Raw genomic sequence first — 26717 nt, forward strand, 5'->3', positions numbered from 1 at the left:
TATAAATATAATAAAAACATTTCATATTTGTTTTACAAATACGAGAGTGGATTTAAAACTAGGTAAAAACCTTTTAAAGACTCAAACACTTTTGTAGACTGATTCAAGAGACACATAGCTGAGACCGTACAGAACGGTCCGATCATAACAAGTCTCTACACGTCTGTTTAGGGTTTTTTGCCTCATTTACCTAGAGCTTGCTTCTCTTTATGCAATGCGTGTTTTATGGTATGAGGAAGATTATTTTCACAAAATACATTTACAATTGCTATTTTCTTTTCTAATTACTATCATTGGTTAATTTGATGATGATTTGATACAAAAATTCCCTATTGTTCCACTTGTTTTATGGTCTTTTTTGTTTGCTTCATTAGTACGTAGCAACACACCTTTTCGTGTGATTTTCTTCGGTTAAATGATGCCTGTCAAGGAGACATACAAGTTGTTTCTCAGGAACATTTTTTCAAATGAAATCTGTCAACGGCAAAAAACTCATCATTTGTCTATTTCCGGCCCGGTATTTGATGAGATTTGCTTTGCTCCTGCGCCCTCTAGAGGTTAAACAAAGAGCTACTTTGTCAACTAAACAAGTTTGCGTCTTTATACTGTCATTCTTAATATCGAATGCTTTAATTTAGTAAATATTGGTTTAGAGCAAATCTGCCCTAAATGAATGCCAGTCAACATCAAAGCCTTTGGATTACAAATCGCGTGCCAGCAAACGCATTCTAATACATATTACGTCGATAGTATAGTGTACAACTTGTGCGTATGTGTGTGGTATAAAACATTACCTAAAAAGATTACACCCCTGACGTCGTCTGTCATGTTTGAATTATGTGACCCGTATTGTACTACGAGATCGCAAATATATTTACTGAGGTGTTATTAAACACGTAACTTAAAATAGCATATCTCTTAAATTTTAAGGCATTTCTGTTTTTTTACTTTTTAAATTTAACGCTCCTCAGCTCCCGTGGCACCATGGGATACGGAAGTCCATGGCTGTATTCGAATTCGCCCACTATACCCTCATTCGCACTATTCCCTACATTAGTTCACTAATAAAGTGCACTTTTAGGAGCGGGTGAAAACGAGTAAGTAAATTCGGACACTCGGTGCACTGGAAACGCTGCGGGCGCCATCTTCTGCCGAGACGCGGGAATTCACTCAGCGCGAGCATCACGCGATAGATTGCAGCTAGCCACTCGTTATTATGATGCATCATCATGGGATTGAATGAGTGCACTCAATAATGTCCACTAAGAATTCTGACACCACTAAAAATGGATGTCCCTTCAAATAATGCACTATATTATCGTATTATAATCGTATTATATTGTATTGTCATTGTGTTGAATGTCTGTACTAGAAGCTTCCAACACCAAAGAAAATTCCTTGTGTGTGCAAGCACACTTGGCAATAAAGCTCTTCTGATTCTGATTCTGATTCTGATATTATGGTATAGGGGGCTATTTCGGACACAGCCCATCTGATGCGATTCTCGACCGGAAGCATGAGTGTATTCGTAAGAATTTATAACCTTATCATTCATGAATATGAATGAAGTGACTGTCATGCGTGCTTGTTTTGTTGCTTTACTTCATAAACAGTATGAGAAACACTACAGTTAAATTCGCAGATTAAATTAATAAGTGACAGACTAAATGAAGAGTTTGGTTCCAAAATGAGATAACTACGTTTTTAAAATGTTTCACAAATAATGTTCTTTATTATGTTATCATGTTTTTATTGTGTTAGTTGGCTATATATTTTTTAGTTATTATGGCTTAAATCAGAACAAACCAACTGCGGTTTGATTGAAATTAATTGGAATTCACAATAAAAAAAACTTCTAAAAACGGAGTTATCTCATTTTGGAACCAAACTCTTCAAGTTATTGTTTATGCTACAGTTTGCGCATGCGTTCTGTTCACTGAAAAACCGACCGATTGGCACAGGATTTTGTTTTGCCGTTTTGATGTTCCTTCGATCGAATCTCTTATATAAAGTATAATCTTGCGAATATTTCTCTTATCGTGGACATTGATTATACCCGAGGTGCAATATAAATGTTTATTTGGCATTGTTTAACCTTTACTACTTCCCCAAACTGAAATGACCAATATTCGATAGGCCACAAGATGGCACCACAAAGACGTAAAATCTATGCATCTGCGGCAGAAAAACGATATTTTAGTTAAAAGGTAAATTTTGTGTAGTGAATGATCAGTTTCTGAGTATTCACTAAGATATTTAGGCCAAGTGATTATTTGCACGTATTTTGTTGCTATCTATTTGCTCTCTTTAAATCAATTAACAACTACAAAATACACAAAGTCATTCAGAGTTAAAATGGAATTGGACTGTAAAAACAAACACGGGAGAACAACATTAGGGATTGTAAGAAGAAAAAGCAGGCTATTTTTATCTTGAAAGTATCGATACAATAAACATTAAGTATGTAAATGAGTATTTTCCATTACATGAGCGTATTGATGATAACTTATCAAATATATACATTTATCACTCAGTAGCCTACTCAACAAGACCTCAAAAGCGAACTCTGTGGGTCTAATTGTCAGGCTGAATTGTTGTTTAATTATTAATTTATAACAATAACAATTATTGATAAGAATTATTGATAACACTTTACAATAAGGTGCTAGCCTATTTGCTACCAATTAGTTAATGCATTAGCTAACATGAACTAAAAGTGAACAATACGTCTACAGCATTTATCAATATTAATTCATGTTAATTAATTTCAGCATTTACCAATACATTATTAAAATCAAATGTCGTCACTGTTAACTGCTGTAAACATGAATTAATGCACCATGAACTAACATGAATAACTGTAATGACACGAACTAACATTAACAAGCTGAAAAACTAAATTGTTCATTGTTAGCTAATGTTAGCAAATGCATTTACTAATGTTAACTAATAGCACCTTATTGTTAAGTGTTACCGATTTATTTATATTTATTCCATTTTACGATATTTATTCTTAGAATGTCTTAATCTTCTAAATTCTAAATGTAATTAAATCCAGACGGTGTCCAGTGTACCTCCCGATTGTAGCCAATCACCGTCTCCGCGACCTCCCACATCCCTCCCTTTTAACGATGCCAGGGCCTTCGTCCGAAACTTCCCACCTTTATTCCCAACATCCCAGCGACACTCATTCATACTGTCCGCTCCGGGTTCATACGAGATGAATGTGTAGCTGCTTGTTACAATGACCTGGGACAGAATAGCGCTGTTCTTTCTACAACTTTCCTGGACGCTTCATCATGTTACAGCCATTGAAAGACAGGACATGTATCCCTATGGGCTGTTTTACGGCGATGTTATTCTGCAAGAAGGAGACGATGAGACCTCCAATGTGATATTTCTGACCAAACCCATGTATTTCTATGAGGCGTCCTTTGACAATTTATATGTAAGTACATGTATGGTTTTCAAACGTCTGGCCATGTTGGTCGTTTTTTTACATTTGCTTGTTTGTTGTGCTTAGTTTTTTCTGCAGTGTTTGGAAATGTGAAGAAAAGCTCATAAAATGTTTATTATTATCTATATCATATAATTTTGTATATAGTAAGAGAGAGAGAGAGGATGTGACTTTATAGATACATATAGAGAGATATTAATACTAAACAACCACCATGTATTGTTAGGTAGATTTTATTTAAAAGTAATAAAAATGTTGTTTATTTCGGAACTTAGAAACGTAAGTATTATAGTGATTTATTTAGAAACTTTCCATTTCAAGTTCTGGGAATAGAAATTTATTATCAATCTGATTCATGTTTTGTTTGAATTGTTTTATTTGGCTGGTTCCAGGTGGCCACCAATGGAATCATCTCAACCTCGGATCTTCCCATGGAGAAGCAGTATGTAGATGACGGCATCCCCACAGACTTCCCTGTCATCGCCCCCTTCCTGGCTGACATTGACACCAGTAAGGGAATAGGATCCATCTACTACAGGCAGACGGATTCCCCTACCGTGCTAGAGCGGGTGAAAGCAGATGTAAAAAAGGGCTTTCCAGATGCAGTGTTTACCCCTAACCATGCCTTCATCGCCACCTGGGAGAACGTGTCCGCTTACGAGGAAGTTTCCCGCAGCTCCAGCCCATCCAATCGGGTAAGACATCTTCATGGAGTGAGACCAAATGTGACCCTGAAGGTCTGGCATTACCCTGATCCCCCTTTAGGGCAGAGGTTATCAAAGCTGGTCATCTGTTGTCTGTCCCAATTTGGTTCCACTCTTCTAATCTAATCTTAAACCTGGAGGGCATAAACATACAATACCGTCTCCTAATACCGGTTAATCTGTGTCCAAAACCCCTTAGCCTTACATTTCACCCGCAATTCACATAAGCTTGTGTTTAATAAGGATTTCTCTTCTTTTTCAATCAAGTTAGTTGTAATAATAAATAGAATGTTAACATGTGCAGACAAATCATCAGGGTAGTTGTCCTGGAATACATAATGGTTAATAAAAACCTATTTAATTGGTTATAGTAAAATTTTACGTTGCATAGTAAACCGCTGGTCTTCTTTGAAATCTCTCATTTTAACACCATATGTTAAAAGAAATAGTTTTGTTGATGTTGTTTTTATTAAAGGTCCAATGTGTAATTTTTTGAGGATCTATTGACAGAAATGCAATATAATATACAGAGGTGTATAAAGAACTCACATTAAGAAGCGTTAATGCGTTATATATATTTTTTACCTTGGAATGAGCTATTTCTAATCTACATACACCGCGGGTCCCCTTACATGGCATTCGCCATGTTGTTTATACAGTAGCCCTAAACGGACAAACTGCTCTTCAGAGTGCGTTTCGTAACTATGTTATCTTCTTCGGCATAGAAGCGAAAACGTGACGACCTTAATCCTGTGTCAGCCACCATAGTGCTTTAAAAGGGAGGGGTGGAGTGAGCCGTTGGTTGCAATTCACAACCTCACCGCTAGATGCCGCTAAATATCAGACACTGGACCTTTAAGTCCAGGCAGCAGTATAAAGAGGTCTGTGGGTGTTTGAGATGTAAAAAACACATGCTGATGGTCACTGGTGTTTTCTAATGGCTATGCATGAATGAGCTTTTCTTTACTGGTGTATGTTTGGCTCTCTCGTCCAGTCCGCTGTGGAGAGACAGCTGCAGGGTTCCTAAAGTATTATCATTTGTTATTCATTGGTTCCAGAAACACACTTTTTTTTTTTGAGTTTCATAAGGTCTCAAGTTTGTTTCCTGAATGCACATATCCTAGTCCAGTCCAGAACATTATCTAGATTACTCACCAAATTCACGATGTGCATTTTGGGATGTACGTGATGTATGCTTGGCATTTTAAGCATTTAAAGGGATAGTTCAACCTAAAATGAAAATTCTGTTATCATTTACTCACCCTCATGATGCTCCAAACCTGTACGATTGACTTTCTTCTGCAGAACCCAAAAGAAGATATTCTGAAGACCGTTGATAACCAAACAACATCACCTCTCATTTACTTCCATTGTATGGGCACAAAAAGACATTTCTCCAAATATCCTATTCTGCAAAGAACAAGAAAGTCATACAGGTTTTGAACGACGTGAGGGTGAATAAGTGATGACAGAATTTTTATTTTGTGGTGAACTATTAATCAAAGCACAAGACTCAGGCTAGGCTGTTATAAATCTGTGGAGATTCCCAAAGCAGACTTAATAACTGTGACAAATTGGCTCAACTGGATGGGACTCCCAATGGGAAGTCAAACCCCAGTCATTCTCCCTGACTCAAGAGTCCTGCCGCTCTGCATGATCTCAACAGTGTTTACACTCTTAAGCAATGTTTGCTTACTAAATTTCACTTGATTGCAACAGAAAAGATTTAAGCCACAGGGGTTGTTTGTAGAAAGCACATCCTCAAGTTGATTTACTATGCTTCCGGTCGGTCTCTCCGTAGAGATTTTGGATAAGTTCAGGAGGTCCTCGTGGTGGAAAACATGTGTTTTTTTGAATGAATAATTGGTACCGTCTCATATCCTTATAGACTGAGCTTAGCCTGGTTGAGTGGGTCCTTCATTTCTTTCGTGCTATAACATCTTTAAACAATCTTGTTTATGGTTGTGTTTCTGCAATTAGAAGTTTGAAGCTGTAGGGTTGGGTGAGGGGATTGGGCGGTGTTGAGTTGGGCCCGGGGCTCTCTGTAAGACAGATTTGAGGAATGGGTTGGGTGTCGATTATTAGCGGAGGTGATAGCTCCAACTCAGGGACAACTTGGAGTGCTAAACAGAGGAGAGGAATTTCACACACATCCTCTGTGTGTGTACGTGTGAGACGGGGGAGGCGGGTGTGGGGGCATCTTTTGATATTTGTGCTAAAAAGCCATAGATGTCCTACTAGAAACCTACCAAAATGTATTTTTGTCACTCACAAAATGTACGGATTATTTACAAATATGATTTCAAAATAGTTTTGATGAAAGCTTTTGGATAAATGCCAAATGCATGAATGTAAATTTGTTTCTATAATCGTTTAGATATGCTATGCCTCTGAAACAAATGTTGATTGACGTCACCAACACTATCATATTTTCAAACCCTTATCTTAATTATTTGTCCTATTGAGGCCACATACAGTATTATGACCCATTCTGTTCCCAGTAAATATTTTAAATATTATTTAACTATGTTACATTATGGAAGTAAAATATGTTAAAGACTCTAGATTGAGGAGGATATTGCATGGATTCAGAAATAATCCTTTCATTTAAACTCCCTTGGTCGATATTTGACTAGGTCCTTGTAAAGTACCATATCACTTGTCTTTAGTGATGTGTTGAGTGCCCTATAACTAGGTGTGAAAAACAACAGGAAGGGGTCAAAAGGTAGTTTTAAAAAGTCAGACTTTTTGTTGGGGACATGTTTGGTGGGTTACAAGGCTTTGTAAAATCAGTAACATGCAAACACCATATTTGAGTTCTAGTTGAAGTTCTAGACGGTAGAAACGACCAAAGCTATTGCGGTTCATGTAAGCAGATAACTTGCCCATTTTATCAGAATTTAATTGGGCAATTCCATGAAGAGGTCAACCTTACTATGAAAAAATAAAGTTGTTAAAGGTTTTCACCATACCGATAGCTCAGATGTCAATATTTTGTGGTTCAAATAGTCATTTAAGTCCTCTCTTAGTTTTAAAGCAACTTTTAATGTTGAAAGCAAGGTTTTCTATAGTCAGGTAAGTGCCGCTTTCAGAATTGTCACATCCATAACGGTCCATTTTCCTCATAAATGAGAACATGAAAAATTGAAATGTAATTACTATTAGAGCCATCCTTTCTCTATTTGTTGGGGTTTTTTTGCTTCTGGCTTGTACATTTTACAAATGTTGTCTCTCATCAGAGTCCTTTTTGTCACATCCATTATGCATGTATATTCCCCTTTTTAAATAGAAAATGTGTATCGACTGATATGTTTCTGATGTCTAGAAAATATAAACTGATGGTTCAATATATTGGTAACAAATTCATTCCCTGAGAGTTTATATTTCTAGTTTTGTCTAAAAATGTCCTAACACTGCTAATCGGAACTTGGTCTCAAATAAATTTAGGAGGGTTTGCTTAAATAGACTTTTATAGAGTGATGCGCTTCTCTTTTTATTCTTGTAGCTGAACACATTCCAAGCGGTTATTGCATACAATGAGAAGGATACATACGCTCTCTTCCTTTACCCTGAGGATGGATTGCAGTTTTTTGGGACTCGACCCAAAGAATCATACAATGTTGAAATTGAGCTTCCAGCTCGTGTGGGCTTCTGCAGAGGAGAGATGTCCTATCTCATCTTCTCACGGCAGGAGGGTCCGTCCTACAGTGTCACCAGCAATGAGCAGTCCATCAAGAACCTTTATCAGTAAGTGAACCTGAATTTGAAATGCCATATTTATATCCAGAAGCTAGAACGGTGCCTACATTTAAACATATTTCTATCTCAAAATAACTCTTCTTAGGAAGGGAAATACAGGAACGCCAGGAGTTTGGCTTTTTCACATTGGAAACAGCGAATCTTTCCAAAACATTGTTCTTCCGCAAGATGAGGCCGTAGGTCACATCTTAACCACAGTTTCCCCATTTATGACTGTCCAGTCGCCTGATGAAGAGTACACAGATGAAGACGAATATCATATAGATCCAGACTTCCAGGACTCCACCACAACAGAGTTTATCGAACCAGAGCAGGACTCGTCTGTTTTGGAGGGTCACAACCAGCAGACGTCCCTTAATAATTTGCCTCTCCAGCCTTCAGTTTCTGGTCCAGGAGATGTTCCTCAGCCGGAACCCCGTCATTTCCCCTCGGAGGACGTGATCCAGCCGCAGCGGCCGCTCCCGAAGCACGCCATCCTGCAGGTGTACCCGAACCGCTTGAAGGACATCCCACCACACACCTCGGGTGGTCAAGTGTTCAGCGTTGATGAGAAAGTCGACTTTGACTCCGGAGGTAAGACCTCATGTGCATTTGGCATTTTTATCTGCATTTCATGTATTTTGTCACTGTTAGTAAGTTTGTAAAAGTATGAGAATGTAATCTATTATTTATTCTAAACCGAAAAATGTCAACCCTACTTTTGTATCTGCAGTGATTCACTACTCCACCGATAATAAGGAAACCTGCGAACGCTTCCAAACGCAGTGCAGTCAGAATGCACACTGTACGGATTATTCCACCGGCTTCTGCTGTCACTGCCACTCAGGATTTTACGGCAATGGCCGACAATGCCTGCCAAACGGTGAGGTGTTTGTGCGTTAAAATGTGTGAACTTTAGGAAACACCTCTGGGAATGTACGATCACCAAAAAAGCAGTAATTCTGGGAATGTATGATCCTTCCAAAAAGTATTTTTAGGGATGAAAATGCAGATTTTGCAGATAAAATGTTGATTTGGCATACGCTTCAATCTGGATCGATACGCAGTTATTTCCTGTCAGATTCGCACCATTGAGCTGCGTCTCGCACCTCAAAACTTCGACTTTTACCGACTGCAGCATTTGCGTGCCGTGTGGCTGCTAACTGTCTGTAATTGGCGAACATTCCTGTTAACTTACAAATCACCCACAACTAATTCCACAGTCTGTTTTTATACCGGCTGAGGTTGCCACACAGATTTTGTGGGAGGAAATACTTGGGTTTTAAAAACGTTCTGACAGGAATTCCCTCGCGAATCTTTCAGCGGCCCGTATGAGGTTTCGGGAACAGGCAGTGACATCACATCGGCCACGCTCGACAGTAATGTACCTGTTAAGAACCATTCAAAGCCTGTTTGTGAAAGAAACCTCGAGCCCCGTTCCAAAGTGTTGCGTCTGGCTGGGTGTGCTGAATGACAGACATTTGTGTCGGAGAGAAAATATTCAGTGGAAAAGCTTCATCAGCTGTCAGATATGCGTGTGTACAGTAGGAGCTTTGTGTGATAAGGGAGGGAGAGAGAGAGAGAGAGAGAGAGAGAGAGAGAGAGAGAGAGAGAGACGGGGGTGGTGGAGAGGGAGAACCTGGCATGACAGATTTCTGACAAGACAGTCTTGCCATTTTCTCAGTGGGTCAGAAATATTCAAACCACTGAGGATAGTTTACCACAATACAAATGTTCTAGCAACATTTTCTCAACATTACATTATAAATATATACACATTTCCACCATTCTTGAATAGTCTTAACATCACAAAATAAATATCTTCAAAAAACCGTTTAATGCATCCATTTGTCTTCATCTTTTCAGGTGCACCTCATCGAGTGAATGGAAAGGTCAGGGGGAGCTTGACGGTGGGCGGCACTCCGGTGCAGCTGGACACCATCGACCTGCACGCCTACATCGTGGTGGGCGACGGACGGGCATACACCGCTATCAGTGAGGTCCCAGAGCCGGTGGGGTGGGCCCTCATGCCCGTGGCCCCCATCGGAGGTCTGTTCGGTTGGCTCTTTGCCCTGGAGCTGCCTAACAGCCTTAATGGCTTCAGTATCACCGGTGAGGCCATCATGATCTCATCTTCTGCCTCTTTTATGATGTTGCCTGTTTGTTCAACATATGGCCTCCTGCTGAGAGATTTTAAGCACTGAGGTTTTGTTCTCGCTAATAGAGTCCCACAGCATTTCTTAAGGGGTACGAGGGGTTGGTTTCAAGGCCCGTACTATATACTCAACCCCTCATCCCTAATTTAAGTCAGGTGCTCTGTGTTTTCACTTTGTATATTTTTTTCTTTTGGAGAAACCAAATGTTCATCAAGCACCACGACGAGCCTCATAACCACCATCTGGATGTTATTTCACAGCTTAAAATTACTTTGCTGTTTAATGTGTGAGCAATAACACTGAGCTCAAAGAACCACTAAACACGTTGAATTTAAAAGCACAATTTTTTTCACAGGTGCTGAATTCATTCGGAGAGCCGACGTGACTTTCTATCCCGGTAACCAGCGCCTCAGCATCGTCCAGACAGCCACAGGTTTGGACACCCAGAACTACCTCAGTGTGGACACTCATTTAGATGGCAGCATACCCTTCATCCCTCCTGGTTCCACCGTGCAGATGGAGCCATTTAAAGACACTTATCAGTATTATCCTTCATGTAAGTCATTTTCTGCTTGAGAAGCACGCATTAGCATTTTTATTATGCGTTAGCACTGCTGTTTAGTTATAAGGAATGATAACAGATCTATAAATCTGTATTCGTTCAATTGGCTGTTGGAAGCCAAATGTCTAGCCTGTAAGAATGAATTAACATTAAAAAAAAACAGACTACTTTTCCTGTCTGCTGTATTTCCTTTCATAGGAAACCCTGTCTGAAGTTGGTGCACCCTAAATATATATTTTTTAATGTCCTGTACTAAGAGTCTGACAACAGGTTTTCGTGGGCATTATATTGAAGCCACAGTCATTGTAGTTTTGTTTTCGGTTTTATTGTAGTTTATTAACTTTGTTTTATTAATAATACTTTTATTTGTATATTTTTACTTTTATCTTAATTTTAGTTTAATTTGTAGCTATTTTGCCATGTGCTTTTGTCATTTTATATTCTATTTGTTTTATTTTGCTATATAAGATTAATTTATTTTAGTTTTTATTTACTTGCTGTCAATAACTTTAGTGCCTTAACTTTCTGAGACAACATTTCTAATTAAATCTAGTAAAATCTTTCAGATAATGTTTAGGCCAATATTTTATTTGACTTCAATAAACAGAAACGTTTGAATTGTTTTAGTACACTATAATAACCTTAATCGAAGCCCATAATGGCAACAAATTACGTGTGTAATTTGCCGTCATTTTTTTGGTCTACTTTCTTTCCATTTACAGTGATAACCTCCACATCGGTGCGTGGGTTCACAGTCGTTTCTGCTGAGAATGGAGCAGAGACCTTCTCTCTCCAGGTCAAACAGAACATCACGTACAGACACTGCAGTCACGGACCCCGCAGCCGTCTCCAGACACAAGAGTTGAGAATAGAACGCATATTTGTTATGTTCGTCAAAGAGGAGCGGATCCTTCGATACGCCATCACCAACAAGATCGGTCCTGTTGGAGGTAGGTTTGCAACAGAGTCTCTAGGTATAAACATCCTGCTGAAAAGACAAGAATAACTGTTATTAAATGTTGTGTTTGGTATGTGTCCCCAGCTGACTGGTTAAAGGGATACTTCAGCCTGTTTTACTCACACTCAAGGCATCCTAATTGAATATGGTTTTCTTCTTGAAGCATAATGCAATCAGAGTTATAATACCACGTATCCTTTTTCTTACAAGCGGTAGAATGGGGGGCAATTTTTAGTAGCTCCAAAAAGTGCATCCATCGATCAAAGAACCGCTCGACACGGCTCCGTGGTCTTAACAAAGGTCTACTGAAGCGAATCGATGCATTTGTTTAAGAGAAATGTCCATATTGACAATGCTATTAACGATAATGTCTAGCTTCCATTATCCCTCTGCTGCGCGTGAACCAGAGGCTTGTTTTTCCGGCAAACGAAGGTGACGAAAGCTCCCGCACAGAGGAGACGGTATCCTATTGGAACAAAACGAAAAAATGCCGCATTCGTCACAGGAACTTACGACACGCCTGAATCATTAGCTGGAAAAACAAGCCTCTGGTTAACTCCGACTGCATTATTCTTCAAGAAGAAAGTCATATTCACCTTGAGGGTGAGTAAAACATGGGGAAATTTCATTTCTTGGCTGAAGTATAACTTTCTAGTATAAAACAACCTGAATGATGCTTTTATAGTGATGACTTAATAGTATCAGAACTTTTTGAATGTTTTATCACAGAGAAAGGAAAAATAAGAGCAATTTTAAAGGAACAGTTTAACTAAATATGAAAATTCTCTAATTTTACTCACCCTAATGCCATATGACTATGACTTCCTCTTTGAACACAAAGAGTATTTTTTATAGATGCGGCAGCTACATAAACAAACGTTATCTATAAAGTAGAAAGACGTTATGTGGCCCAAACTTAACTTTTGGTAGACCTCCGCAAAGAATCGATGATTTTAAAGACGATAACGTGACAAACATTGAAATTAAACATTTGAACAATGTCCTGTGGTGTGGAAACTGTGGTGTAAGCGAAATAATTGACTCCGGTCCGTTCAATTATTCGAAAGTTAATGCACACCCGAGGTGGTAATGCGGCCACGACGCGCATTTATTCCTTACATAAGATATGGTTATAAATGAACTATAAAATAAATTATCTAACCAAACACAGACCGGAAATTAACTTTGAGCCTAGTGTGTGCGTCCGATGAAACGTCTATAAAACTGTACAATGAGAACCAATGAATTGAGCGATTGTTTTGCTTTAAATTCCACAAAATAAGCTTAAAATATGATTCGTTTTCACGTACAAACCTATCAATTCACTTCAAAAGACACACAAATTGTGAGAGAATTTTCACTTTTGGGTGGATTCCCTTAGCCTGAATTATTAACCCAGATTTATGTATGAATCACGTAAAACATGGAACAGTAGATCCCAGGATTACGATAACACCGTATTAACATTTTCTATGTGTAAAATCACACCTGTTGTTTATTTTGGCTTCTTAGATTTCTGTGTTTGTGTGTGTGAAATCTACAATATCCTCATTTAAACGAAATGGAGCTCTTTACACGGTGCATGCCCCCTTGCATATGGCCTCTTCCTTCGTTTATACCACCCCCTCATTTTTGGAATAGTTTCTTTATTAACTCGCTGATAGACATAGCAATGAGACGTCTGGGTTTCACGCAGGGCTTATATTTGGCTCAAATCCCATCATGCAAATAGGAGAACCACCATGAACCACCTGCTGCTTTCTACCACAGCCTGGCATTAGATCCAGCGGAGCGACTGCACTTAAAATGAACTGCGTCTGTGAAGTGATACCACTGTTGGGCTTGTAGTATTTTATGGAGCTGTTGTTAGTAAGAAACCCCTTTAATCCTGCGAATTCCCTTACAGAATAAATCAAAGGTTTCTATTTTAACCTATGATTTTATGTCCTTGTAAGGCAGCGTTGTTCCCGTGAGAGGGTTTAATGGGACGCGCGGTTCCTGGCTGTTGCTGTAGATGTTGACTTTAAGATGATAAGTGAGGCTGGGATGAGAATATCCCCAGCTGTTTTGTATCTAGTTTGTAGGCAGAATAAGATCGTATCCTAGGACCTTTGGATCACATGACTCAGTCCTCAAAACCTGATATGACCTTCCTTTCCTTGGTAGTGAAGCGATATGACTGCCCCATCATGTATTCAATATTTGAAGTCCATCTACTCGACTTCAGAAAAGTTGTTTGTGACATGACTGCAAAGTGGAGTGTACAACCCCCTCCAGCTGTTATTGTTTTGCTTTCTTAGTATTCCCTTATGACGATTTGTAAGTTTGGAGGAATACTTACCGAGTGATTTTGTGGGAAACGAAAAACACCCCGGAATCCCTGTACCCAAGAGATCCATGCATCTCCGTCCACACTGACCCTGGCCGAGGCTGGACAACACAGCTGTCACTGTCCGTTTGAGATTGACATTTAGTAAAGTAATTAGGCAAGTGGTGACACTTCATCAGATCTGATGACAAGGATGTTAGATTAGAGAGAGGTACATTCATGGATCACATTCACACGCTGGTATATATCACCTTGAGATGTCTTGATAGTCCTGTTGAAGTGGTTTATGTTGCTGGGAATGCAATACCAGCACCAGCGTATTATTTACTGAATAAATTACTAACCCTCAAATTGTTCCAAAGAGGTATGCATTTCATACAGATATTTAGAAGAATGTTAGCAACTGAGATTTCTGGGGCACCATTGACTACCATAGTAGAAATAATTATTGTATATATATATTTTTGTTGTTCTGTTGAACACACAAGAGAAAATATTTTGAAGAATTTAGGAAAGCAACAATTTTAATGGTAGTCAATGGTGCCCCGGAAATCTCAGTTCAACAGGACAAAGAAATGTAAACAGGATTGGAACAGCTTGAGGTTGAGTATTTCATGACAGAATTTTCATTTTTGTGTGAACTATCCCTTTAATATGTAAACACACATATTCCATAGATTGTTTTCATACACAGCTATAAATACTATTTTTCAGAATTGTCAGGTTTTGCTCACTTCTTTCTCTCTTAATACACAATACGGTTTGTTTTGGTATCTTTGTAGGGTTTTGCCATAGACTTCTATTGTTTTTATACTGAACTAATGGTGTTTTCTGTCCTCTACTTCCAACCACACCCTCACAGAAACCCTTTTACATTTTTACGTGTTCAAATAAGCTTAATTTTGTATGTTTTTAATCCATTTCTCTTGTAGGGACCACTGGCTTATCGCCATAATATACAGTATGTGAATCTCAGGCTTTACTATTCATAGACAAACAAAACCAAAAACACACACATACCTGTATATAAAATCATCTTGCTATTAATACATAAAGAAAAGTTTGAAATACTGTGCAGAATATACATAATATGCTACCAAAATAGTATGCATAGTGTGTAAGTATGCTATTATGAACAGCCTCACAGTCATTTCTGATCAGCTGTTATTTAAAGGTCTGAGATGTTGAGAGACTGATGGAGTCTAAAGCAGCTGTTGTCATGTTCAAAACCATATTCAGACTATATTCGGTTACACTGGTGATGTGTGGTATTTGCAGTACGTGTTGCGGTATTTGTAATGGCCTTTTTTAGTAGTGGTGACCACTTCAAATGTTCTCAAAAGTAGGTTTCACTACATTAAAGAGAAAATTTTGGCCCTAAACACCTACTAACATAAGTTTATCGTGTGTGTTTTGTCCTCTTGACAGCAGTTTCCCACCTGGTTTGTCTTACCCCGTCGTTCCCCTCAAAGTCTTGTCTTACCCAGAGCTCCGCCCCACCGGTCTATCGCTGTCCCTTTAATTAGCACCAAGTTAAAAGAACCAGGGACCCCCCTCCTGCCCACTTTGGCAACATTTGTCTTCGGGTTTTTCTCCCCCTTCCCCCTCCCCTGTGGAGTCACTTTAAAGGAGACCGTCTCTCTCATTCTCTCTCGCTCAAACAAAAGTCTTCCTGTCTGCCTTTTATAATTGGCCACATTGATGTCTGGCCTGAGGTGAGTAAATCAAGCCGTTTTTAATGTGTGATGAGTAGGCGTTCGGTGGGGGTGAAGGCAGTCAGGATGGCCCAAGGGTCTCGGCAATGGATCCCTAATGTTGGTCCGTATGGGCACGGTAGAAGACGTTCTGTAATGTCGTCTGTCTTGTAATGCAGTACACTTGGTGGTCTGTCCTAATGGTGTGTGAACCACCTTCAGTTTTACGACTCTTTTTAGAAAGGTGTTGTGTTTTCCAGGTCAAGTGCTTTGACCCCCAAGGTCATTTGAGGAAGGATTGACCATTTAAAGCAACGGGTTCGCACCTCTCCATATGTTAACACGTGAATGAGCATTTACACACATTACTCAGTCTCTGCAAACCGTCTGCAGTTCCATAACATCACTTGGATCATGCCTGGTCTTGATATGTCAGCGTCCGTTAGTTTTCCTTCCGTGGTTTTTTTTTTTTTTGGAAGAGGTTTTGGGATTCTGTGACGGAGTGACTCATTTGTGAGTCATATTTCCAGTGTGTTCCCCATTGTGGTAGTGTATGAATTCTCATTCTCTCCGGCATCTTAAAGGAACAGTTCACCCAAAAATGAAAATTCTGTCTTCATATACTCACCCTCAAGTTGTTCCAAATCTGAATTAAGTTCTTTGTTGTGATGAACACAGAGAAAGATATTTGGAAGTATGCTTGTAACCAAACAGTTCTTGGCCACAATTGACTACCATAGTAAGAAAAATAGCCGACCGTTTCATCGGACACATGCGCGCCTGACCCCCAGTTAACTTCCGGTTTATGTTTGGCTAATGTCTAATAATATAACTATTTATATTTTATTTAATATTAATTTGTAATATTATTTTACTGTATAATAATTGTATTAAATACACGATTTGTTGAATTTTGTTGTATGTTAATTTTATTAAATAACAAATTTGTTGAATGGGTCCTGTAGTTCGGTCGCATTTAAACAAACCGTATGGTACATTAACATCTAGCGGTTGAGATTGGTATCGCAGTCTGTGTTCAAAATACTGGAGAGGCAAGTTTAGTTATCAGAAATAAACTACAGGCATTCTATTGTTTGTGCGCAAAAGTGAGCATGCGCTTCTGTTGAACACAAAAGAAGATATTTTGAAGAATGTAGGAAAGCAAACAGTTCTGGGCACTTTTGACTACAATTGTCATTTTTCCTGGTTGCCAAGAGCTGTTTGGTTATAAGCATTCTTCCAAATATCGTTCTCTGTGTTCACCAGAACAAAGAAATATATACAGATTTGGAACGACTCGAGGGTGATTAAATGATGAATTTTCATTTTTGGGTGATCTATCCATTAAAGCCAAAGTTTCCATTTGCTCTCTATTTAATATCTAATTAATCTAATTAACTCATTGATGTCTATGAGAAATAAAAATTATATAGATATAATGTGATTTTTCTTACTTACTGTTTCTCCATTTGCACAGCTGGAGACCCAGAGCCAGAAAACCTAAACCCCTGTTACACCGGAAACCATGACTGTGACACAACAGCGCAGTGCGTGCCGGGCGAGGGACAGCTGTTCACGTGCCAGTGCGCCACGGGTTACAGAGGAGACGGTCGCAACTGTTACGGTAAGAGACTTTACATGTAAATATCTTCTTTATATCTTCCCGAACACACAAGCATAAGCTGTAAATTCAAGTTCTGGTGCTTGACAGTGTGTTTAACATGTTGAGGGTCTGGAGTGCTTTGGGAATAACCCAGCACCACACCATCATTACAGCCGCTCATCTGCGTAACATCAACACTACAGTTTGAGCATGAGTAGGGTCATCACCGCCGTACATTAGCACAACCAGCCGTTTGTCATCCGATGAGTCAGACACAAAGTGGAGGAAACCCAGGGTCTTTTCTCGCTCTCATGTCTCTCATCTTCTCCCTCCCACTGATGCAGAGCCATATGACACGAAGGGCTAGACACAAACAAAGACATCGCTGTGGCACACGAGCAGTGACCACATCCTCAGCTGTTTGTTGGGGGGGCATTTAGGCCCTCTGATGTTTCCTTGATTGAAAATAAATGAAAAATCACACCTGGTCGCCAAAAAAGAAGTGACATCAATACACAAATATGTTAATTAGCCCTGTTTTAGATCTGTCTTTTGTCTCAGCTCAACCTGTTGAGATCATGACAGAGCACACATTCAATAATTTACTGAAATATATAAAAGTATGATTTTATATGATCACTTATTTCCAATGTATATGTATTTTTTTAATTTAAAACGTTAATTTCAAAACATAATTTTATGCGATTGTAATTGTCAGATTTCCAGATCTTTTTAATAATTCAGTCAAAAGGATCTGATGTTGTAAATCAATGCGTTTAAGATAGGAATATTTTTTGTATATATATATAATTTTATTTTTTATTTATTTAATTTTTTGAAAAAGCTATAGCGTTAGCCAGATTTCATTTCACAAGTTACTTATATAGCTGTGTATGTGACAAATAAAAATGTAGAATCTTGAATATTGGTAACAATACTGGGAATATATAGTTTTAATATAACTAAAAACTATTCAATACTATTGATTGACCAATATTGTCTTTTAAATGGCTGATATAATAGTTACTTTTATACAATGTTTACAGCTTTACTGAAATAGATAAAACTAAAATATTATAGACGATAAAAATCAACATAAAATACTTTCATTATATAAATAAAAAATTACATTGATTTTTTTACAAATATATAAAATATTTACATTTTTACAATTGTTAATTATATGCATTGTTAAGGCTTTTAGATTTTTTTTATTGATAAATAAGGAATAAACATTTGTGTTTTTTTACTGTTTTTATAACAAATCACTACTGAAATACGCTTAAAAATAAAAGTTCTTCACAGCGATGCCGTTGAAGAAGCACTTTTTTATAATCTGAAGAACCTTTTTTCGCCACAAAGAACCTTTTGTAAAACAGAAAGGTTCTTCAGATGTTAAAGGTTCTTTATGGAACCAAAAGGTTCTTCAGTGGCATCGAAGAACCTTTTGAAGCACTTTTTTTTAAAGAGTGTAGATTAGATTCTGTACACTCAAGGGCAATGTGTTTGGTTACGTGTGGCCGTGAGTGTGTTTAGAGCCAGAATGTTCCTATTAGAGGATAATTTCATCACCTGTCTCAACTTCTCCCTCTAGAGAAGATAATAAAGGGGGTCAGGAAAAGAGAGCAGAGAAAAATCACGAACAAAAAAAGGGTGGGGGGAGGTGTTGTGGGTTTTTTACCCTCCCTGTAATTAGCAATGATCAAAACCAGGTCTCCTGCTGACCAGCCCACTAACCCACCCGAGCCTCGGGCCTGTTCTCACGCACACCGAGAGACGAGACCCCCACTGCGTCTTTCTGTCATCACAAATGTCAGCATCTCAGGGCATGTTTATCTCTCCAGAACCTGAAGACGTGCTTGATGGACACCATAACACCTCAGACAGCTTTACGCATGCCCAACGTCTCAAAACATACGTGAGGAAAACTGGACCGTAACTAAATGCTTTCTTTTTAATTGTAGATGTTGATGAGTGTGCAGAAGGTCTGAACTCATGTGGTGCTCACTCTCAATGCATCAACCTGCCCGGAAGCCACCGCTGTCATTGTGAAAGCGGATTTGAATTTGACGGACGAACATGTCAGGGTAAGAGATTTCCTCGTGACCTCTTCCCGGTTTAACACAACTCTGCCAACATTCCAGTGTGGTTTGCCTTCACATGTTTTTCTATATGTACACATTTGGCAGACAGTTTTATTCATAGACTGTCAATGCAAAGTATACATTTGGTCAGTATTTATGTTTTCTGGGATTCCTGTATTTGTATCTGTGACCCTGGTGTTGCTTGCACCGTGTTTACCAGTTGAGCAACAGGAACATATTGAAGCTGTTGGGTTGAAACCGCGTATTTTGAAAACCACAAGTTTGCAGGAAATGGTATAAACGCTTTATTTTTATCTCTTTTTAAAACTTGCAAAACTTACAAACAAACCAGTGACCAATAGTAATGATTTAAGAAAAAAATCACAAAATATGGAGATACAAGGTTTCTGCCTGACAGCAACCATATCAATAAAAAATGCAAGAATTGTATTTTTAAAATTGAAAGTGAAGCTAAAAGAAGAATCTTTCTTTATTGTCACAGATCTTAAAGTGAAAGTTCACCCAAAAATGAAAATTCTGTCATCATTTACTCGCCCTCTTGTCAATTCAAACCTGTATTGCTTTCTTTCTTCCGCAGAACACAAGAGAAGATATTTTGAAAAATGTTGGTAATAGAAAACTGTTGGTTCCCATCGACTTGCATTGGTTTTGTGTCCATACAATAGAAGTCAATGGGGACCAACGGTTTTTGGTTACAGACACTTCTGTAAAATGTCTTCTTTTGTGTTGTGCAGAAGAAAGAAAATCACACAGGTTTAAAATGACAACATGGTCAGTAAATGATGACAGAATTTTCATTTTGAAGGTGAACTATTCCTTTAAAAGCTGCAATCTGTCATGTTTTTTGGTTGAGAATAAACCAAATTCAGATGAGCAAGTACATAAAAAATGTGTTCAAAACTGTCTCCCTAATTTAACCCAATTGTCAACGGCAAGCTTATAATAATGTTTTTGAAAAACCAAAATGAAAAACAGATGCCACCCATACAATTATACATTTATGTTCAAACAATGCAACATCTTATTGTTTGAAATCATTTCTTCATGTGTATTGTAATGAGTGTGTAGCGCTCAGTATGCACTAGTTTAGAAACTGTACTGATACTGTACTGTACCCTGATCAGCAATTAATGTGTGTGATTCATGCTGAGTTGTGTTTTCTCAGTGGGATGTGAAGTGTTACAGAGGCTAAATGTTGGCAAAAACCCAGTCGGAGGCAGGGGTAACCAGAGATGTTTTTGGAAGGTTTTTCTTTTTAAACAATGACCCAATGTCCTCTTTTGGGGAATGTGCGTAGGAGACTCGCAGCTGAAGAACACGAGGGGGTCAGAAGACAGTTAACTCTTCTCCTTCCTGTTTAGCTCTCATGACTGCAGCAGAGGATTGTGGGAGCTTGAAGCGTTCGCGCTAAAGTTCTAGAGGGAGAAAATGACTCAGAAGAACATCCTAAAAATGTGGTTAGGGTTGGAGTAATGCAGTCATATCTTCTGCTGGGATGTTGCGGTGGTTGACTTACAGAATAAGTTGTTGCTTGTGCAGATGTGGATGAGTGTCGTGACCAGCCGTGCCACGCCCAGGCCTTGTGCTCCAACGCTCCGGGATCTTTCTATTGCCAGTGCCAACCTGGATTTCACGGAGATGGTTTCCAGTGCTTTCCTGAGAACGGTACTGTCCAATCTGATGTTGTGCATTAAATGACTTGGATTTTCTGTTTTAAAGCAAAACCAAGGCATTTACGACAAATCATTGTTATGCATTTTAGATGCTCCAGAATGAAACGCATTTCATCAATCATGTTTACTCATCTCATCTTCAAATGTCCCGTAATACGATTTCACGGTGTCTGGTCCTTTACCTAGAAGGTCGTCCCAAGACGCAGTGTGAGCATCACAGAGACGGTGATGTTCCTTTGATAGGAGCGTTCATTCCTCAGTGTGATGATGAGGGTCAGTACAGACCGCTGCAGTGTCACGGCTCCACAGGTCACTGCTGGTGTGTGGACAGTTTGGGCCGGGAAAGAGCGGGAACACGCACGCCACCCGGAAGCCCCCCGAGAAACTGTGATGAAATGGGTAAGAGATGAGTTACAGGAAATGAAATCATATGGCTGGAGATGTGGGGCCGTCGTGCGGATTTATAGATTTATTTTACAGGTTTTTCTGATATTTTTTCTGAAATTTTGAGGAAGATGTGATCTATACTCTCCCTACTGAAAAACACTCATTCATACGCATATATAATGCATTATGCTTCGATAAAGAATATGATGAGCAGTATTTTCCTTTACAAATGAACATTATATAAATAAACATTGTTTTGTCTCTTTTGTGTATTCCAAGTTCCTGACCGTCCCAAAACCCGGTGTGAGCATCACAGAGACAGTGCTCAGGGTGGAACAGATGGTTTGCCTTTGATAGGAGCGTTCATTCCTCAGTGTGATGATGAGGGTCAGTACAGACCACTGCAGTGTCACGGCTCCACAGGTCACTGCTGGTGTGTGGACAGTACGGGTCAGGAGAGACCGGGCACACGCAGTCCACCTGGAAGCCCACGGACAAACTGTGATGAGTCGGGTAAGACATGAGTTACAGGAAGTGAATGTGTTTGACATGGAGATGTGGTGTGGATTTTTAGAATTTATTTTAATTAATTATTATTATTTTTTTTATTATTTTATGAATTTTTGGTTATTTTTTATATTAACTTCAAGGGTTGATATAAATGCATAATGTTTTATTTTTCTATTAACTCAAATTGTGTTTGTTGTTAACACATGCAAGAATTATGTCTAGTTATATATGCAATTCATCAGTCACCTGTCAAGTCAATCTGTGTGATTTTTGAAAAGAGACAGAAAACACAGGAGGTCATCTTTCATGTTTTAAATAACATTTCTAAATATTCGTTCTTAATCGGATGTCTTTAAAACGTTTTAAGAGGCAGCAATTGCTACTTAGAAAGTTTCATTGGCATGAATTCCAGATGCTAATTCAGTCAAGGCTTAAAGGTTTCTGGGAAAACAAGCCCTAAGAATTTGAGGAGGAAAAGATCCATCTCCATAATAAAAAACACTCATTCAGATGTCAAGTTGTAACGAGATTCTCCTCATTCTGTTGTAGGACATTGATGCATTCCTCTCTAAAATGTTGAATCTTTTTTGCAAATTATAAAAAAAATGTATATGAGATAAAAATGTCCAGTGGTGTATTAAGAGGGTTTAAGAATAAAATATATATTTTGTGTATTCCAAGTTCCTGTCCGTCCCAAAACCCGGTGTGAGCATCACAGAGACAGTGCTCAGGGTGGAACAGATGGTTTGCCTTTGATAGGAGCGTTCATTCCTCAGTGTGATGATGAGGGTCAGTACAGACCACTGCAGTGTCACGGGTCCACAGGTCACTGCTGGTGTGTGGACAGTACGGGTCAGGAGAGACCGGGCACACGCAGTCCACCTGGAAGCCCACGGACAAACTGTGATGAGTCGGGTAAGACATGAGTTACAGGAAGTGAATGTGTTTGACATGGAGATGTGGGGGCCTTGGTGCGGATTTATAGATTGTATTTTATTTTATGAAATTTTATAAATTTTTATATTAACTTCAAGGGTTAATATACAGTAAATGCATAATGTTTTATTTTTCTGTTATACCACGGGGCTGTTGAATGCTTCATTCTGATTGGCTGACAAACGTTCGACAGGTGTGCATTATTTTTCAGTTAAACGCACACCTATGAAGTAGTTCCAGATTTGTCGACCGAATTACAGTTCCATATCACTGCGCCCAGTTTAACTTAAATGTAGCCTACTGTCCACCACTGAATACGTATCTAACAACAAAGTGACAGGCAAATTCCATTGTCTGAGAAGAAATAACTATTAATATTTATGGACAGCATGAACATTTGAACAACAATGGCAAGAGCACTGTACAGGACTGTTCAGATGAAAAACTAAAGCATATATCAAAGGTAACGGCAAACTACATGACACAATCATCGGGTTAAAGATAAAACACGAAGCACAAAAATAACAAAAACAACATCTTAAATTCGTCTGTGGAACGGGTAAACGGGACTTAAAACACACAGCAGGAAGCTTTCTATGCCACTGCGAGAACGCGCAGAAACCTCAGAGTCACTTTTTTCTCTCAATACTTTTCTTATGACAGGGGTGTTAAATACGACGAAAACAAATCAAATATAGATACTTGTCTTTTCACTCTCAATGAAGCAAACGCGTGTGCGTGTGCACTGTCTGTCTTCCTCTCGCTCTCAGAAAACTGCATATGCAGACTCGAGCAACGCCTTCAGATGAGATGCGTAAGAAATTAGTCCTACCAGCAAGTGCATTCCGGGACAAATACCATACAAATGTCTTGAGATAAAACATCGTAACAACGTCTTGTGGTGTTGTGACCGTGGTATAAGCGGAATAATTGACTCCGGTCCGTTCAATTATCGAAAGTTAATGCACACCCGAGGACCACCTCGGGGTGTGCATTAACTTTCGATAATTGAACGGCCCGTCGTCAATTATTCCTTACTTAACTCAAATTGTGTTTGTTGTGAACAAATGCAAGAATTATGTCTAGATATTTACAATTCATCAGTCACCTGTCAAGTCAATCTGTGTGATTTTTGAAAAGAGACAGAAAACACAGGAGGTCATCTTTCATGTTTTAAATAACATTTCTAAATATTCGTTCTTAATCACTTGTCTTTAAATCGTTTTGAGAGGCAGCAATTGCTACTTCGAATAAGAAGATTTAAGAATATAAAATTTCTGTTCTCTCTGCTTTGTCTGTAAGTTCGTCCCAAGACCCATTGTGAGCATCACAGAGACAGTGTTAAAAGCGGAAGCGGGGATGTTCCTTTGATAGGAGCGTTCATTCCTCAGTGTGATGATGAGGGTCAGTACAGACCACTGCAGTGTCACGGCTCCACAGGTCACTGCTGGTGTGTGGACAGTACGGGTCAGGAGAGACCGGGCACACGCAGTCCACCTGGAAGCCCACGGACAAACTGTGATGAGTCTGGTAAGAGATGAGTTACAGGAAGTGAATATGTTTGACAGGAAGATGTGGGGGGCCATGGTGTGGATTTTTAGAATTTATTTTAATTAATTTATTATTATTTTTTTTATTCTTTTATGAATTTTTGGTTATTTTTTATATTAAATTCAAGGGTTGATATAAATGCATAATGTTTTATTTTTCTATTAACTCAAATTGTGTTTGTTGTTAACACATGCAAGAATTATGTCTAGTTATATATGCAATTCATCAGTCACCTGTCAAGTCAATCTGTGTGATTTTTGAAAAGAGACAGAAAACACAGGAGGTCATCTTTCATGTTTTAAATAACATTTCTAAATATTCGTTCTTAATCGGATGTCTTTAAAACGTTTTAAGAGGCAGCAATTGCTACTTAGAAAGTTTCATTGGCATGAATTCCAGATGCTAATTCAGTCAAGGCTTAAAGGTTTCTGGGAAAACAAGCCCTAAGAATTTGAGGAGGAAAAGATCCATCTCCATAATAAAAAACACTCATTCAGATGTCAAGTTGTAACGAGATTCTCCTCATTCTGTTGTAGGACATTGATGCATTCCTCTCTAAAATGTTGAATCTTTTTTGCAAATTATAAAAAAAATGTATATGAGATAAAAATGTCCAGTGGTGTATTAAGAGGGTTTAAGAATAAAATATATATTTTGTGCATTCCAAGTTCCTGTCCGTCCCAAAACCCGGTGTGAGCATCACAGAGACAGTGCTCAGGGTGGAACAGATGGTTTGCCTTTGATAGGAGCGTTCATTCCTCAGTGTGATGATGAGGGTCAGTACAGACCACTGCAGTGTCACGGGTCCACAGGTCACTGCTGGTGTGTGGACAGTACGGGTCAGGAGAGACCGGGCACACGCACGCCACCCGGAAGCCCACGGACAAACTGTGATGAGCCGGGTAAGACATGAGTTACAGGAAGTGAATGTGTTTGACATGAAGATGTGGGGGCCTTGGAGCGGATTTATACATTTATTTTATGGATTATACGAATTTCCATGAATGATTATATTAACTGTATTGGTTAATATGAATGCATGCATTTCATCATGAAAGTGAGTTTTATGAGTTTTTTGTTTTGAACACATGCAAGAATTAGCTCTAGATATTTCCAATAAACAGATGTTAATAGTCACATAACACCATAAATGTCTGTCATGTTTTATTTAACATTTCTAATATTTTTCTTAATGAATTGTTCAAATATAGTTGTGAGGCAGCAATTGCTGCTTTTTAAGTTTATACAAAGTTTATACAAACTCCAGATGCCACTTTACTGATGCCTCACAGCATTTCGGGAAAACAAAGTCTTGAGAATTTAAGGAGGGTATGATTTGTCTCCATAATGAAAAACACTTATTCAACTGTCAAACTGAGATCAAGAAGAAGCAGGGGTTTGAGATTTTAGTTGAGAATTTGAAAAAGTATTATACCAGGGATATAATAAAGGGATTTGGAAATAACTTTGTGTCTTCTCTCTTTTGTGTATTCCAAGTTCGTCCAATCCGTCCCAAGACCCATTGTGAGCATCACAGAGACGGTGTTAAAAGCGGAAGCGGGGATGTTCCTTTGATAGGAGCGTTCATTCCTCAGTGTGATGATGAGGGTCAGTACAGACCACTGCAGTGTCACGGCTCCACAGGTCACTGCTGGTGTGTGGACAGTACGGGTCAGGAGAGACCAGGCACACGCACGCCACCCGGAAGCCCCCCGAGAAACTGTGATAAGCCGGGTAAGAGAGCTGTTTACCTAACCTTGTGTGATGTGTTCAATTTGAAGGGTCAAGTAATTGTATTAGTACTGATAGAAAGTAGAAAAATCGCAGCCAATCAGAAATCTTTTTTTTTAGATAGGTCTACTCAGAGCGACAAAAATAGAAACCTTGCTAGGCTGGTTACAACACAAGCTCAGTTTGTTTATATTCAAGGCATACATGTTTTAGGATTCATAGCATGTTTTCGATGATCATCGTCTGTTTTTAATGTTGTAATGCTGCTCGCAAATGATAGGCTTTCTAATTTGCTAAGTAGTTTCTCATCATGTGTAAGTAATCATTGTAATCTCTAGCAGACCCCAGAGAGTCCGGCCTGGTCTGTGTTGTGTGAGATTATAGAGGAGTAAAAAAGCTGAGCAGTTTGGACACGTCAACTCCGTCAATGAATGTGTTCCATTCCACCGCAGTTACAAATGCCTCCTATTTCTGCTTCTGCCAAAACCTAAAAACGAACAAGATGCAAATCTGCTTTTGATATTCTGAAATAAACTGGGAATAGAGACAAATTACACGAATAAACTTGCATGTAGTTCTTTAGACGGGATATTAGAGTTTACCCAGTACTATCTGGTTGGTTC

At 38.8% G+C, this 26717-nt stretch overlaps 1 protein-coding gene across 3 annotated transcripts in view; it reads left to right on the top strand.

Annotated features, from left to right (window-relative positions):
* Window positions 1-3182: 3182 nt before the first annotated feature.
* Window positions 3183-26717, top strand: part of nid2a (nidogen 2a (osteonidogen)) — a 28842-nt gene continuing 5307 nt past the window's right edge. Inside the window, exons 1-17 of one of the 3 annotated variants that reach the window (XM_057344283.1) lie at window positions 3183-3448; window positions 3850-4152; window positions 7667-7908; window positions 8006-8493; window positions 8633-8782; window positions 9766-10011; window positions 10411-10611; window positions 11340-11567; window positions 17076-17222; window positions 19166-19288; window positions 20846-20971; window positions 21166-21378; window positions 21646-21879; window positions 22558-22791; window positions 24115-24342; window positions 25032-25265; window positions 25861-26097. In XM_057344283.1, the coding sequence (XP_057200266.1) occupies window positions 3245-3448; window positions 3850-4152; window positions 7667-7908; window positions 8006-8493; window positions 8633-8782; window positions 9766-10011; window positions 10411-10611; window positions 11340-11567; window positions 17076-17222; window positions 19166-19288; window positions 20846-20971; window positions 21166-21378; window positions 21646-21879; window positions 22558-22791; window positions 24115-24342; window positions 25032-25265; window positions 25861-26097 (3838 nt within the window). In that variant the 5' untranslated portion in view covers window positions 3183-3244. The remainder of the gene's footprint in view (window positions 3449-3849; window positions 4153-7666; window positions 7909-8005; window positions 8494-8632; window positions 8783-9765; window positions 10012-10410; window positions 10612-11339; window positions 11568-17075; window positions 17223-19165; window positions 19289-20845; window positions 20972-21165; window positions 21379-21645; window positions 21880-22557; window positions 22792-24114; window positions 24343-25031; window positions 25266-25860; window positions 26098-26717) is intronic. The other 2 variants (XM_057344284.1, XM_057344285.1) reach the window with 2 other exon arrangements.

This window comes from Triplophysa rosa, linkage group LG10, assembly GCF_024868665.1.
Source record: "Triplophysa rosa linkage group LG10, Trosa_1v2, whole genome shotgun sequence".
NCBI classification, from domain to species: Eukaryota; Metazoa; Chordata; class Actinopteri; order Cypriniformes; family Nemacheilidae; genus Triplophysa; species Triplophysa rosa.